Raw genomic sequence first — 15,248 nt, 5'->3', positions numbered from 1 at the left:
GCCCTCGCCTCCGCTCGCCTTCCCGCCGCGGAGAAGATGGCGGCGCCGTGAGCGGCGCGGCGTTGCCTGGCATCCTTCCACCATGAGGAACCTGCGGCTGTTGCGGACCGGCGGGTGCCGCTTCGCCGCCGCCCCGGGAGCTCCGCAGTGCTTCTGCCTCAGCGCCGAGCCCGACAGGGTCCTCGTGGGCTCCCAGCATGGCCTTCTGGAGCTGGGCCCCGCTCGGGACTCGGTGAGAACCGCCGCTGGGTGCAGTGGGAGCCGCGCCCTCTTGTCGCTCTCAGGCTCGGGACCGGGCTGTGACTGTCGGGGAGGGTGCCGGTGCCTGTCGGCTCTAGCGCATCGCTGCAGGCGTGTTGTTGGGGGCGGCTTTAGTCCGCCCGTTGCAGAGCTGGGATAAAGCCTTTGGGTTTCCGTCAGCACGAGCTCGCGTCTGAGTGGGTCGCAGCTGCCCTCGTATTGCCCGGTGTTTGTAGTGGCGTTTGCGGTGTTTTAGAGCCTCCTGTTGCTCCCTGCCTACCACCTGCTGATGTCTCATGGTGCCTGGGAAGTTGGCTGTGAGGCTGCACTGTGATTTTAGTGGCTGAAGTGATTTTAAAAGTGCTTTTAAAATACTAAATCTGCCTCCAAGAGCGTGGTTGTATTTGACATGGGTCATTCCAGTGGTTTAGTCTTAAGCATGATCTAGCAAACAGAAAACAAATACATATCGCTAAAGAAAAACAAATGCTATTGAGCCATGAATTCCTATAAGATCTGGATTGCAGTGTCTTCTCTGGAAACATACTATGCAATTCTGAGGCATCTAATTCCTACAGTATCTCCACTTCTGAAGTTAGCTGGCAGAATAGCTTTCCTGGCTTTCCCAGGCTTTACTGGCATGTCATTTTTAAAGAGTGTTTTCTGAAAATCTCCATTATGGTCTGTTTGTGAAGGCTATCAACTAAAATCCTTTTAGAATTAAAAAAATTGTCTGAAGCCTATCTTAAGTTGCTAAATATGTCAGCTTCCTTTTCTGGTTTTTGGGGGCAGTTTATTTCAGATCTTTATTACTGTGTACCCCGATGACTGGATGTGTAAAACATTCATGCAACTAAGCTTGAGAGAGCTCTTTTGGATCAAATTTTCTTGTTTTGCTGTACCTAAATACACATCCAAATGGTTTTCCTTTCAATATTTTTCTGTGCTGTGTCTGTAAAGTCAGAATGACTGCTTAAAAGTATTGGGACATTTTAAGCAGCTCCTCGTTTACCTCTTAATGTTAACACTATGTGAAAAAGCGTGAAAAGGGTGTTGAAAGATGATTAGCAAGACAAATTGGAAGTTCTGGTATTGCCACTTATTATTTGCTCCCTTATGTGAGTTTCCTCATTGTCTAGCACTTTTAAGATAAGAGGACCTTCACAGTTTCTTATGGATAAGTGAAGGTAAGTACTTGCACATTGGCTGTGTGCCGGTGCCATTCACATGCTGACTTCTGCTGTGCAATGCTTTATGAAATTGCAGTAGGATGAAATATACCTGTGGATGTTACTCTGTCATTTCTGCAAAAATCTCAATGGGGTGATGTGTAGTTGATAAGTCGTTGGCCTCTCTATGTCAAGGTGACAAGAGAAGTTTCCTTGACTGCGGAGGGTTTCATGCCTGAGGATGGAAGTGGCTGCATCGTGGGTATCGAAGATCTTCCAGAGCAGGATTGCGTGTGTGTTGCTACAGCAGCTGGAGACATCCTACTGTGCAATCTCAGCACAAAGCAGGTAACATGGCAGGAAAGACACAACAATACTGAGGGATTTCAAAGGAAAGGATGACACTTTTAGTTTCTTCAGGGGACAGTTGTACGCTTATTACATAATGAGCTGTGATTACTCTCCCTTTTCTAGGCAACTGAGCTGATTTTTGTGGGAGCCTTGGGCAGGATTAAGGGCAGAATATAAACTCCATAGAAGAACTGGAACTGAAACAGTCGCTTGCCTGTCCACAGCCCTAGTCCTGTGTGTTTGCTCAGGGGACTGTTGGCACACACCCAGCAGCATGGGAACCACGGGACAGTTATAGAAATAGGATATTGCTGAGACTAGGTACAGAATAAAGTAATCCATTCATAATTCACAGTGTAGCTACCTTTTTATTATTGTCATCAGTCAATACAGAACATCATGCTCACATGACTTAACTGAAGAGGAGAAAGTGGTGTGTGTTGTGTTTTGAAAAACAGTTGAGATAAAAAAGCCCTAGAAAACAATAAAGATAAACCAGAATATCTTAGCTGAGTAAATATGGTGGGAACTGAGATACTTGCTCTCTGTTCCTTCCTCAGATTTGTACAAACTTCAGCAAGACACTTAAACACCACAGCAGCACCCTCTGAAATCTGCATCAGCTCCCACAATACCAGCCCAACAGTGCAGGTGTAGGTAGGCATGAGATGACAGTGGTCTGTCTGTGTTAGCTGTCAAGATTGTGGTTATTTGCAGCTCACCTGTTTTGGTTCCTGTTTGGGTTTGATTTGCAGATACCACTTCAATATACTATCAACTGTATCTCAGAAATGTGTCTCATATTGCAAGTTAAAACATGTCATAAGGAAGTAGAGATAAGCAGAAGATGTGATACATGAGTCTTTTCTTGCACTGATATGTGGGTAGGAGTTGAGGTTTAACTCTCAAGGCTTTTTGGCTTACTTTCTCAGTGTTAAAGTTGTGTCAGTCTGGGCACCAAGAAGTCTTGAAGGTTACTCTGCTTTTTCTGAGACCTCTTGCATGTGGGTGATGGTTACTTTGCCCACCGGTGCCCAGTCCCACTTTGTTTACCTGAAAAGATGGTGACACCCAAGTTTAATTCCTTAAATGGTATCATCTTGCTGTTTATCACAGTTGCCCAGATCCATGCCTTTTGCGAATCAGGATAACAGTGCATGGCGGAAGTTCTCTGCCCACTGCTATTGGTGATATACTTGTGATGGCACAGTAAAACTGGCTCAGTTTTTCCTAAATTTTGAAGTTAGTGCAGCTATATACACTTGTCAAGTTCAGCATGCACAATCTGATCAGAGTTGTAATGGATATAGTGTCCCTTAACTGCATGTTGGAGTGCTTTAGGTAAGAGCCATTATGTGTGTGTTTTGTGACTTCAGTGTGTTTATGAATGTAGCCACACACCCGATCAAACAATATTAGTATTAACAGTATACATGCTCATATAAGACTGAGAGTTGCAGAATAAAGCTCGTATTAAAACTGTGTATGGTAGAAAATTCTAATCTCTAGATTATCAGAGCTCTCATGCATAAACATTCTCAAACCATCTTTGGTTAGAAATGTTTATTTTGTTTCATTTAACACAAAGGGTAAAATAAGACTTGTGGCTTTTTTAAGTGGGAGAGGATTTCCCTGCCTTGGTGACTGATTGCTTTGGTGCTGGGATGGTGCTGCACTGGTGTTCCTGCAATTCTGTGATCTTATTTCGGTCTTGCAGGTAGAATGTGTTGGAAGTGTGGAGAGCGGTCTGAGTACCATGAGCTGGAGTCCTGACCAAGAGCTTGTTTTGCTTGCAACAGGTATCAACAACAGCCTGTAAGCTTTCTGCCTTTAGGAGTGAAACTCACTATGGCCAAAATAAAAAACGCAGTTAAATTTAAGATAGGAGAAGCAAAATACAAAGTTATGAAATTGGGACTAAGATTTAAAGAGGGGGGAAAAAACCCCCAGCCGATCCTATATATGAGATTTCATTTCGTGATCCATGAGGTGCTTTGGTGATCCAAGCTGAGTTTTATAGAAAAGTCAAGTCTTTCACATCTTCCAAGGAATTATATTTGGTCTTGCCTCTAAAACATAGACTCCTGCTTTATATCCCCATTTGATTTCTTAGTTACAAAAACAGCTTTTTGTCCTCCGGTAGGAAATATATGTGTCGCAAGCTGAACTTAGCTATGGATGTGTCTCACCTGAAAATCAAGTTAGCCTCAAGCAAAACAGAATCACAAAATGCTTGATGTTGAAAAGGAGCTCTGGAGATCACCTATTCCAATCCCCTTGCTCAAAGCAGGTTACCTGGAGCAAGTTGCTGGGAACTGTGCCCAGTCAGGTTTTGGATATCTCCAAGGATGGAGACCCCACAACCTCTGTGGGCACCCTGTTCCTGACTGTGACCACCCTCACAGTAAAAAATTGTTTTCTCATGTTTTAATGGAACTGCTGTATTTTAGTTTGTTCCCATTGCCTCTTGTGCTATCACTTGGCACCATTAACAGTCTGTGTCTCTCTTCTTTACTGTACCCCACCTCCCACATAAGCTATTTATACACACTGATGAGATTTGCCCTGAACCTTCTCTCCAGAGCAGTCTGACTTCTCTCAGCCTCCCCTCATGTGACATATTCTCCAACTCATTAATCATCTGTGTGACCCTTTGCTGGACTCATTCTAGTATGTCCTTGTCTGTCTTGTACTGGGGAGCTCAAAACTGGAGCAAGCTTTCCACGTGTGCCACCAGCACTGAGTAAAGAAGGATTACCTTCCTCAACCTGCTGGCAACACCCCTAAAGCAGCCCAGGATGCTATTGGCCACCTATGCAGCAGGGTCATACTGCTAGCTCATGTTCACCTTGATGTCCCCCAGGAAAGACAGGTCATTTTTTTGCCAAGCAGCTATCCAGCTGCTTGGCTTCCAGTCTGTCCTAGTGCCTGATTATTGCTTTCCAGGTGCAGGGTGTGGCTTTTTCCCTTGTTGAGCTTTATGAGGTTCTTGACAGCCCATCTCACCTACATGACAAGATCCCTGTGGGTAGCAGCACAACCTTCTGGTGTACTTGCTACTCCTCCCAGTTTTGTGTCATCCACCCCTGGAAGGTTTCATCCTCTAGGACGTTAATGAAGATGTTAAACATTGGCCCTAGTGTCCAGGGACATGCCACTGGTGACTGACCTCAAGATGGGCTTTTTGCAACTGATAGCAAACTTTTGAGCTTGGCAGTCAGCTGGTTTTCTGTCCACTTCACTGTCCTTTTATCTCTCCAATCCTTCATGAGTTTGTCCATGATGATGTTATGGGAGACAGTGTCAGAAGCCTTATTAGAATCAAGATAAATGACATCCACTGGTCTCCCATATCCACAAGTTAGTCATCTCATTGTAGAAGGCTATCAGGACAGTCAGGCATGATTTCCCCTTCGTAAATTCATGCTCACTGCTCCCAGTCATCTTCTTGTCCTTCATATCTCAAGAGAAAATGTTTTAAGAGTGCCAGGTACTTACTTTGAAGGTGGAAAGAACTTTTTAAGGTTAGGCCAGGAAGCATGTTTTTGAAGAAAAAGACTTGAAAGTGTTCTGTTCCAGTTTGAGATTTTCTGCTGTGAAGGATGTGTTCTCTTTAGTATCATTACCATTAGGAATATTTCTATGTTTAAGTCCATGGCAAAACAATAGGACAACACAGGAGAACACTGAGATTTTATTTGCTGGAGATACCATCACCAATAGTGTATTTAATGTCTACGCTGCAGGTCAGCAAACACTCATCATGATGACAAGGGATTTTGAACCAATTACGGAGAAGCAAATCCACCAAGAGGAGTTTGGGGAAGGTGAGAGGTGCACTGAAATGAAATTGTTCAAACTGATGTCACTGGTGTGTTTTAAGCATGTAGAAAGTAAAGAAATGGAGCTGAGCACTTTCTGGGCCCCAGGACATACTTTAGACTGTAATGCTGCTGGGCAGCTGAAGGGGAATGCCAGTATTTTACTTGTCAGCATAAATTCAAGTAAGTTCCCTGTATTAGAGGACTTTCTGGGCTATGTAAATGTCCTGCAGGTTTTTAGAATTAAACTTGTATGGAAGGTGAGGGTGGCTTGAAGCTGTGGTTGTGTTTACCACACTGTGCAGAGTAGTGCTGTACATCTTCCACTACAATGTTTCTTTCTTCTTCAGGAAAGTTTGTTGCTCTTGGCTGGGGTAAAAAGGAGACACAGTTCCATGGATCAGAGGGAAAACAGGCAGCGCATCGCAAACAGACGGTATTATACTAGTTCTCTTATATTAGGCCCATGCTGTCTTTGGGAAAACATGTATAAAGAGAGTTTCTGTTATTCCTGCGGTGCCAGTTTGCCACCACCTTTCTGGTAGCTGTCTTGTTGGCTGCTTCTGTTTGTTTCTGTTGTTACATGGAATCCAGCATTTTTATCCTCTTCCTAATTCAAGACAGCAGCTGGGAGTACTTAGGACTGTTTGTGCAGAACTCAAAGCAAGAAGGTTTGCAAGCACTAGTGCTTGCAGAAGTAAAGCCACCCTTAAATGAACATGACAGGTTTTGTTGAATGTGTGCTATATACTAAAGTGTTCATATGACCAAGAGAAATAGCATGCAGTTTGGCTGAGAGGAGCAGAAATAACAGTAGTTTGAGCTCCCAGAGGGCAAGAGTAGAAGGATTTGGGCTACTGATCATCGCCAGTCATGTGAGGCAGCTCCAAGTTCCTGCACATTTTAGCTCTTAGCTCCTTTGACACTTCCTTGTTTGGATCTTGTTTTCTCTACTTTTTATGTGGTGAAAGGTAGCTAAAAACATTCCACTGCTGGATTTTTCTTCATGTGTTTAAGTTTCAAACTTCAAACTGTCCTGCTGAAACCTCTCAGGCTAGGGTGCAGAGACGTTAAATGTGACCTGTTCCAGCTTTACTATTAGGAGGGACAGGACAAGGCTTGTCTGTATCTGGGAAAATATGCCCAGTTTGATGATGTTAAACCTCTGAACAGCTGCCTCTTGTGTATTCTGTTTTTTTTTTTCTTGTGTTGTTCTGCAAAGAACCTGTTTGCCTCGAAGAAAACTACTTCTCATCCCAGCTTCTGTCTGCTGTACAGACTGCCTGGGTGGCATTTCTCCTTCTAAGGGGTTGTGCCTCCAGGCGTCAGACATGAACAAACCGTGATTCACCCTTGTGTGTCCAGCTTATGCATAGCTGGCCTGTAAGCACAGACCCTGGTGGAAGGGAAGAATAGCATGTGATCATGTGGATAGACAGTCATATGCACTTGCAGGAGGAGCAGATTGAATTTTCAGACAGTTTTAATTATAGTATTTCCTAAAATAACATTCCAAGTAATGAATTTTTAACTGTACAGCCTTAAGATTTTTTTAATGAATTGATTTCATGTCAAGGGTCTTGAAAGAGCTGTCTTAGCAATGCAGTCTCTTTAGAGAAAGACAGAAGTTGCCTTCCCAAGCTTTGTTGCAACTTTCTTTTGTATGACTTCAGGAAGCGTCACCTACTTCAGCCTGGGATGATGGCAGGCCTCGGGTGACATGGAGAGGAGATGGGCAGTTTGTTGCAGTGAGTGCTGTCTGTCCAGAGACAGGTATGGAACCAAACTTCTTTGAAATACCGACATGTGTAAGAGGCTTCTTAAGCAGAAGCTAGGCAAGGCAGGAACTGACTAGTGTTTATGGTCTCTTGGCCACTTAAAGCAAGGGTGAGTTGAGCTAGTTAATTGCTCTTTTCTCTATTTTACTGTTCTCAGAGACATTTTATAGACACAATCTTCTGAACAGTTTCTTTGCAGTTTGGTTTTCAGTCCAGTGAGAAGCCAGGAGAGGTTACTACTGAGTAGTTACTACCTGAACTGCTTATTTCACCGGTACCAAATCACTGCTTACACTCTAAGTGATTTCTGATGGGCTTCCAGTGACAAATGGATGAATGTGTTTGGGTTGCCGTACCCACTGTCCCTCGTCCTACCAGTTTGTTTAAATAGTGGTAATACTTTTCCCTAAGTTTTGCCCTAAAACCAAAGAGGTGACAAGCACGTACATTTCTTTTAAGACTGTAATTGATGTCTTCCATAATAAATATTACGAGCCGTTTAAATATATTGGTCAACATACTGATCTGCACCAAACTGCATTGCTCTTCCACTAGTTTTTACCTTCAGTACTTCAGATTAGGAAGGATCTTGCATTTATAGGAAGATTCTAACATTGCTGTGGTGAAAATTGGAGAGGGAAATGGCTATGGCTGAGCTACATCAGACTGAAATTCCTACTCAGTTCCTTTAGAATCACTCAGTTACTATGAGGGAACTGCCCAAGACAGAATAAGTTCTTACCCCTTAAGGTATACAAGAGAAATCTCCTTTTTATTCATGTGCATCAAAATTTTCTCTCCTGCCCTCACAAAATTAGGAAAGTCTTCCCAGTGCGTTCTTACACCTTTGTCTTACTGCTCTCTCAATCTGTAGGTGCTCGGAAGGTCCGAGTATGGAACAGAGAGCTTGTGCTGCAGTCAACAAGTGAGCCTATCTCAAGATTAGAACAAGCACTGTCCTGGAAGTGAGTAGCAAAGCAGTCTGCCTGCTGGCAGCAGTGTGTTGCTTTATTCCCTTTGATCAGCATCAATTTCATTTTGCCTGTGTGTGTTTGTTTTTCCCAAAAGTTAAAGAAAACTTAACTTCTGATCCAGCATGAGGAAGAGTAGCCCTTTAAACCCTGAAAAGCCTAATACTTGTATTACATGTGGGAATAAGGGATAGCACAGTCTCAGTGTCAAGTGTTTTTTGACTCAACTGTGTAAATAGGTCCCCTTGCCAGTACTGACATATACTTGCACACCTGAGGATATCATGAGTCCTGGAAAATGTCTGTGCTGGACCTATGACTTTGTCTGAACAGTACTGATGAAAGCACGTCCTCTGCTGCCCTTTTATTCGTGTCTCTGAAGAAAATGCAAGATGATTGGTGTTCAAAATGACAGTGATTATGTGAGCAACCACTTTTCATTTGGCTCTTTTTTAAGGCCCTCTGGAAGCCTTATAGCATCCACACAAGAAAAGCCCAACAGACATGATGTGATTTTCTTGGAGAAGAACGGACTTCTTCATGGAGAGTTCACCCTCCCATTCCAGAAGGGGCAGGTCAAAGTAAGTGCTGTGTCTGGGCTTCTTTGATTAGAGTGTAATGGAGAGGAGTACTAGATTTTTTTGAGATTCTAGGAGGAAGTTTTTAACTTAACACTTAGTGCTGGTCCTAATGGAGAAAGTGACCTGAAAAGACAGCAATGAAGAAGTCTGTGGAGAAGATGCAATGCCCTCTGCAGGCCTGTAGTACAGGGAAAAGTACAGGGGGATTGTAGATCTGGAGTGCCTTTGGCCCTTGTATACTTTCTACCAGGCAAATGCTTCAAAAATGCTGTTCAGGATATCAGCTGTTGCAAGAGCTGTGCAGTGAAATACGTTACCCCAAATAAGAGAAGCGAGAAGCTACTGCTAGGGTGTTACTTCAACTCCTGCCTTTGGATGCTGAGAGGCAGATGCTTCCTCAGTGCCAAGGAATGCAAAGAGAACACTGGTGTTATGTTTGTGGCTGTACTGCCTCTTTAGCTGTGTGGAACCTCTGTGGTAGGTTCTGCTTCATGATGCTTTGATCCAGCTGTCAGGAGCTTTGCAACACACAAGGGCTGTATTAGCGTATTAACCCATGCACCTTATGTTGTTGAAAATAAGGAGCAACTCATGGTGTTGCAAACCAGTTGGGAGCATACCCACCCTATGCAGAAAAAACAGTATAAGTAAGAGCCGTGTTTGTTTCTGCAGGTTAATGAACTGCTTTGGAATGCAGATTCTACGATCCTGGCTATATGGCTGGAAGACCTGAAGGTGGAAAACTCCAACATAAACAGTTATGGTAAGAGCACTATGTGAGACTGGCTCTTACACTTGCCTGCAAATGTGGTTCGCAGTGGGTATTCCTCTGCAAGTTAGGAGACACTGTGAAGGCTTACCTACAGCTTTGAGACTCCTATGCATGTCAGGAAGAACTGGAAGTTCAGCCTGAGTTCAAAGCATCTTCCAAGCTGCTGTAACTGGAAGTGGTATTAATGGAATGCTAAAGGCGTGAGCCCTTTGTAAAACTTGGGTGCCTTCTCACAAGAGGAGCTCAGAGACTTCTAGTATTGACTCTTTTGCACAGTCTGTTGTTTTCTTGTGCTGGGTGTTGTATGACACAGCCCATGGCCTGAAGGCTAGAACTATTATTTTCATTACACTTAACACACCCCTAGAAGAGCAGTGGTGATGGGGAGGACTTGAGATGGGTCTGAAGCAGTAGTCTGTAGTAACCATTTGTTTTTCTATAGTTCAGCTGTGGACCACAGGGAACTATCACTGGTACCTGAAGCAAAGTCTACATTTTGGTAGCTTGGAGGAAAATCAGTTGGTGTCGCTGCTGTGGGACCGAGAGAACCCGTATAGACTGTATGTACTCTGCCAGGGTTGGCATTACCTCTCCTATGACTGGCACTGGACCACAGACCATGGGATGGGTGAGAATAGCCAGCATATGTCAAATGTGGCTGTCATAGATGGAGGTAAGCAGGGGGACTGCTTTGCAGCTCCAGGGTCAGAAGAGGTGGCATAGCCTTTTGGATGCAGGCTGGATGGGATTATGGTAGTTCTTCTGTTAGCTGCTGTTTCTACAAAGCTGTTAGTGAGAGGGACCATGTAACTGATGGAAGCTTCAGAGGTAGTTCAATGGAGTTTACTGCTAAGGGCACAGCAACTGTATTTTCCCTGTAACATTGTTCCTGTTTTCAGTAAACAACTAACAAGAGCTTCACTAACATTTGGATTGGGTTACAGCTTGGTTTTTTTTTTCTTTTCTTCCACAGATAAAGTGCTTGTCACAGCATTCCAGCATGCTGTGGTGCCTCCACCCATGTGTACCTATGAGCTCCAGCTCCAGCAGGCAGTCAATCAGGTTGCATTTCACACAGATCCCAAACATAGTGGAGACATGGCTGTCCTGGATGCTTGTAACAAGATTTCTGTGTACAGATATGGTGAGAGCATGTTGTACTGTCTTGTTAAAGGAAACCCTCTGTCCCTGAGAGCAGTACCCTGGGCGATTAATAGGATGATGGTCACTTGAGCCTTTAGTAGTCAGGAGCAAGATCTGTCTGGTTCAACTGTGTGTTCAGGCTCAGTTCTCTCATCTCCAGTAGTTTGAGTGGCATGGGAGCATTTTGGTGGTGCGTTGACTTTGTGAGAAGGCAGTGTTCAGCACTTGGCTACGTGCTTGTGCTGGTAATATCCTTCTGCTTAGCTTCGGCTTGAATAGAGTGCAGCAAATAGTATCTTGTGTAATCTGTTCTGATGGCATGTTGCTAATTGTCACCGAAGTGTCTGGGAATAGCTATCTGGGGTCTATCTGAGGCACCCAGCACTTCCCAAAGCAGTGACATATACAGTGTAATATTTGGTGTGCTGTGAGACAAGACACTTGCTGCTGTCTCTTGAGTTTTGTACTGTGACATTATGAAGTAACTGTTTCTCAGGGTAAATGTTAATGAGGATTGGATGTTGACTGTACGTGTACGGATGGTATTTTCTGACTTTTATAATTGTTTCCTGTAGCATGTACTTTTTGCTAAGAGTGAAGATGGAAGGGACTCTGTTGGCAGGATCTCTAAACTCTGCTTTGTTCTGTGTTTGCTAGGACAGAGTACAATGAATGACCCCACTGTCAGGTTTGGAGCTGTGGGTGGAAATGGATTTAAAGCAGCTGTGGAAACACCATACCTGGATAAAACCTACAGGTAATCTAGAACTAATACAGCTGTAGTGGGGAGAAAAGGGTAGTGCCTGGCTGGATGTTTTAGAGGTCACAGCTCTGACCACTTGTCTCAAGAGTTTGAAGTTTTTCAGGTAACATGGTTTCATTGTGCTGACACTGTGGCTGCAACTAGTGCTAAGGATTGAGCAACACAGTGGGAAGTTTATCATGAGAAGTGTCCATGACTGTAGTCTTGATCCAGTGGGAACAGAGACTGTCAGTGACAGCGCTGAGACAGACTTTCCTGTGCCTGGTACTCTTGGCATTGTGGTGCTGCACTTTATGCTCCTGCTCCCAGAGGAACAGCTGTGCAGTGCCCAGGCCCGTCATCGTGGCACTCTGAGCAACAGAGCTGCTAGCATGGCAGGGACAATGACAAGGTTAAAAAAAACACCCTGCTCTACATTTGTTCCTATACACAGTTGGCATGGGAGCAGTACAACCTAGGGAAAACAAATGGGGTTCTCTGGGTCTCATACTTCATCTCCAGCCTAGCCTGTGGCAGGATTCATGCTTTGGGTGACTGTGTGTTTGTGCATCTGAAAAGCCAGGCTGTGCCTGGGAAGACTTTCACCTCTGCAGTGAGGTGGCCTACGGAAATCAGGTTCTGTTTGCTTCCCAATCTCTCTTGTTTTGTGACAGAGTTGATGTGGGCAGTGACAGCAATGAAGTGATGAATCCTCTGGGGCTCCGATTTCTCACCTGGCTGCCAGATGACAGCTTCCTGGTGGTTGGTCAGGGTCAGCATGCTGCTCAATCTGTCCTTCACCATCTGACTGCAGTGCCTCATGTGGCTGGAGCTGAAGAAGAGCACCTGAATTTACGGTACTAGAGACCTGTCAGTTGTGGGTGAAGTCTGAGAGCACCTCTGTACAGTGCCTAGAAGGAACTAAGTCTCAGTAGACATGCAGCCTCGAGCCTGTGGGTTGGGGAATTTGACTCTCTTCCTTCAGGAAAACCAAACAGCTCATGAAGCTGCCTGCTGGTCAGCACTTGCCTGTAGTCCTGATGCCTACGCCCAGCCTGGCAAGAGGGCATATGCTAGCATGCCTCTGTCAGTTCAGGATAGCTCTGTTTCTTTGTCTGAATTGCAGGGCCTCGGGGGGACTGAATTCCTCCATTTTACCCTTTGCCCACCATTATCAAGGTCCAGAAGGGGACTGGTAGCACTTGTTACTGGTCACCTCCTCCTCACCTGCTGGACTTTGTGGGATTGACTAAAACCAGATCACAAAAGGAAGCCACCTGGCGTATAGAAATCTCCTTCCCAAAGGGATCCTGAGAGTTGCTTTCTGCAGCACTCAACACAGCAAAGAGAGGCTGATTTGCATATGAACTGTAGATCAGAACAAAAGAAGTGTGGGCTTTGCAGAGTGCTCTAAGTATGCAGTGACTACCTTTGGTGCCAATGTCAGCTGACAGAGGTGTGAAAAGACTGGAAAAGATCCTTACATGAACAAGGTGTCTGTCCATGCTGTAGATGTGCATTCTTCCATGTGACCACAAGAAATGCAGGGTCTAGCTGTTAAATGTGTCTCCTGTGATTGATGTTCTGTGTTTTGATGTTCTGTCTTCTGTGTCTTGATCCAGGTTGTCTGTGCCTGTAGATGGAGAAGTGATCAGCCTGTGCTGCAGCCCAGTGACCAGAACTGTAGCTGTGCAGCTGGCTGATGGACAGATCCTGAAATATGACTGGGGTAAGCTGGGCCCTATTAAAGTGCCTGATCTGAGGTGTAGTTATTAGAGATTTCTCAAAAGGTTTAATGAGATGATTTGACTTCAGGCAGATGGGTGACTTGCTAGTAGTTGGTCCTGCCTTTCATGCTTCCTCTGCTCCCAGAAATGGGCCAAAATTAGTGATTTGAAAAGCAGATGACTAGTTTAGTGATTTCTGAAGTGCTGACTGACTGCCACATCCTTGGCACTTCTCTCTTTCCTACAGTGAAATAAAGGTGCTGCTGAGCCCCTAGAAGTTAACACCTTTTGTCTGCTGTGTCCTGGACTTTTGTGTCAGCATTCCTCCCCTCTGTCAAATGATGTAGCTTATTCCCAGCTCTAGTTTTCTTGAGATGCATGTGGTTATAATGTCTGAATCTTTGATCGGATGGAATACAGTTTGATCTTCTTTGCTTTTCAGAGGCTTCTGCTCCAGTCCTTGAGCCCTGGCAGACTAGCAATGGCTCTGCTGTTCAGTTCCCCTACCCTTGTGTGCAGACTTCTATTACAAGGATCAGTGGTGAAGTAAGTAAGACTGAGCAGATTAAATTCAGCACCCAGTTGTTCTGTGTCAAATGTGCACCGTGATCCTCTGCCCAGGGCCCAATGATACTTCTTACCAGCATTCTTCATAAGGCCCTATGCAGAGCTGAGAACGTGTCTTCTAGAGTGTTTCTGATGATTTGCAGTTAACACCCCATCTCCTTATTCTATGAATACAATTAATAATGTCATTGAAGAGCAAGAAATTCCAGATTTAAAATCTCTAGCAGTCACTGCCCTGCTCTTGTTGAAAACACCATTTTGCTCTGTTTTATCTGAACTTTTCCTATTAGCAAATATGACTGCATTGAGTTACTGCAGATCTCCTACTACTGGTATTTTCTATTAGATGGGTTCTTGATAGTTAAACAGTTTAAGGAATGAGTAGCTATTTTGCTGTAGTTTGAGGATTTCTTTCCTTCAGCATGCATCCAGGTGAGTGCTGTATGGAGTTGCTTTGCTCTGCTCTGTACTATTGCTTTTCCTCTGGTATTTTGGACCAAATGCTGCTGAATAAAAAACTAAGTTATCTGTCATGGTTTCTGCTTCTATTTGTTACTGTACCATTTCTGTTACAGAGTAGACCAAGCTGGGTTTCCAGCCAGAATTGTTTAAAGGCACTTAAGTAAGCCCTCCTGGTATAGCGGTTGTATGACTCCAGCTTCTCTGAGTAATTCACGTGAGGTACTCAGTACCTAACTGTAAGGTACTTAATGCAGTGCTAGTCAGTGTTGTGAGAGACTGGAGGTTGTGACACAGATAGCTTATAGTTGTCATCCTTTTTATTTCCAGGAGATGATCTTGGGCCTCACAGATCGATACCGGTTTTTTGTTAATGATATTGAGGTACCAAAGATTTTGCCCCTTATTATATCCCCTTTTCCTCTGCCAAAGGCAGCTTTCCTGTGCTGCTCTATACAGCAATAAACTTCATGATTTTTCTACAGGTCGCTTCCAACATCACTTCATTTGCAACATACAATGAGTTTTTGTTGGTGACAACCAACTCTCACACCTGTCAGTGCTTCTGCTTGAAGAACATATCAGTGAAAGGTAAATGTCAGCTCTGGCTGCCTGCTGCTGGCAGCTCATGGCCATTGTCTTGGAACCACAAGATGTCCCCATTTTTCACATCCAAACCTGCTGTATTTGGGTTACTCAGAGCAATTGCTTAAGAGACTGAGGAAGAGAGCTTTCAGAAATCTATCAGAGAGCAAGGAGCACAGGGAACTGACTTTGTATATCACATGCTCCTCCCAGGAAGCAGGATTTGGCCTGTAGTTGTCCCTTCTTCATTGTTTTCAACAGCTTAGCCCTTCATTCTCTTCCTCCCTCCATGTCCAAAAAAAAGGGGTGTTTGAGGGTGTGTGGGAGAGAAGGGATCCCAGT

The 15,248-nt window shown here is 44.4% G+C and overlaps 1 protein-coding gene across 2 annotated transcripts in view; it reads left to right on the top strand.

Annotated features, from left to right (window-relative positions):
- The first annotated feature begins 21 nt into the window (after positions 1–21).
- Positions 22–15,248, top strand: part of ELP1 (elongator acetyltransferase complex subunit 1) — a 37,143-nt gene continuing 21,916 nt past the window's right edge. The window contains exons 1-17 of one of the 2 annotated variants that reach the window (XM_074812271.1): positions 22–232; positions 1,605–1,757; positions 3,478–3,559; positions 5,507–5,587; positions 5,932–6,017; positions 7,255–7,354; positions 8,234–8,324; positions 8,788–8,911; positions 9,584–9,674; positions 10,126–10,356; positions 10,657–10,827; positions 11,484–11,583; positions 12,243–12,425; positions 13,191–13,297; positions 13,738–13,841; positions 14,652–14,705; positions 14,807–14,912. In XM_074812271.1, coding sequence (XP_074668372.1) covers positions 83–232; positions 1,605–1,757; positions 3,478–3,559; positions 5,507–5,587; positions 5,932–6,017; positions 7,255–7,354; positions 8,234–8,324; positions 8,788–8,911; positions 9,584–9,674; positions 10,126–10,356; positions 10,657–10,827; positions 11,484–11,583; positions 12,243–12,425; positions 13,191–13,297; positions 13,738–13,841; positions 14,652–14,705; positions 14,807–14,912 — 2,014 coding nt within the window. In that variant the 5' untranslated portion in view covers positions 22–82. Of the gene's footprint in view, positions 233–1,604; positions 1,758–3,477; positions 3,560–5,506; positions 5,588–5,931; positions 6,018–7,254; positions 7,355–8,233; positions 8,325–8,787; positions 8,912–9,583; positions 9,675–10,125; positions 10,357–10,656; positions 10,828–11,483; positions 11,584–12,242; positions 12,426–13,190; positions 13,298–13,737; positions 13,842–14,651; positions 14,706–14,806; positions 14,913–15,248 lie in introns of those variants that run through there. The other variant, XM_074812272.1, reaches the window with a different exon arrangement.

Source organism: Strix aluco, chromosome Z (genome assembly GCF_031877795.1).
Source record: "Strix aluco isolate bStrAlu1 chromosome Z, bStrAlu1.hap1, whole genome shotgun sequence".
NCBI lineage: Eukaryota > Metazoa > Chordata > Aves > Strigiformes > Strigidae > Strix > Strix aluco.
Note: the sequence above shows the minus strand (reverse complement) of the source record. Positions and strands in the feature narration are given on the sequence as shown.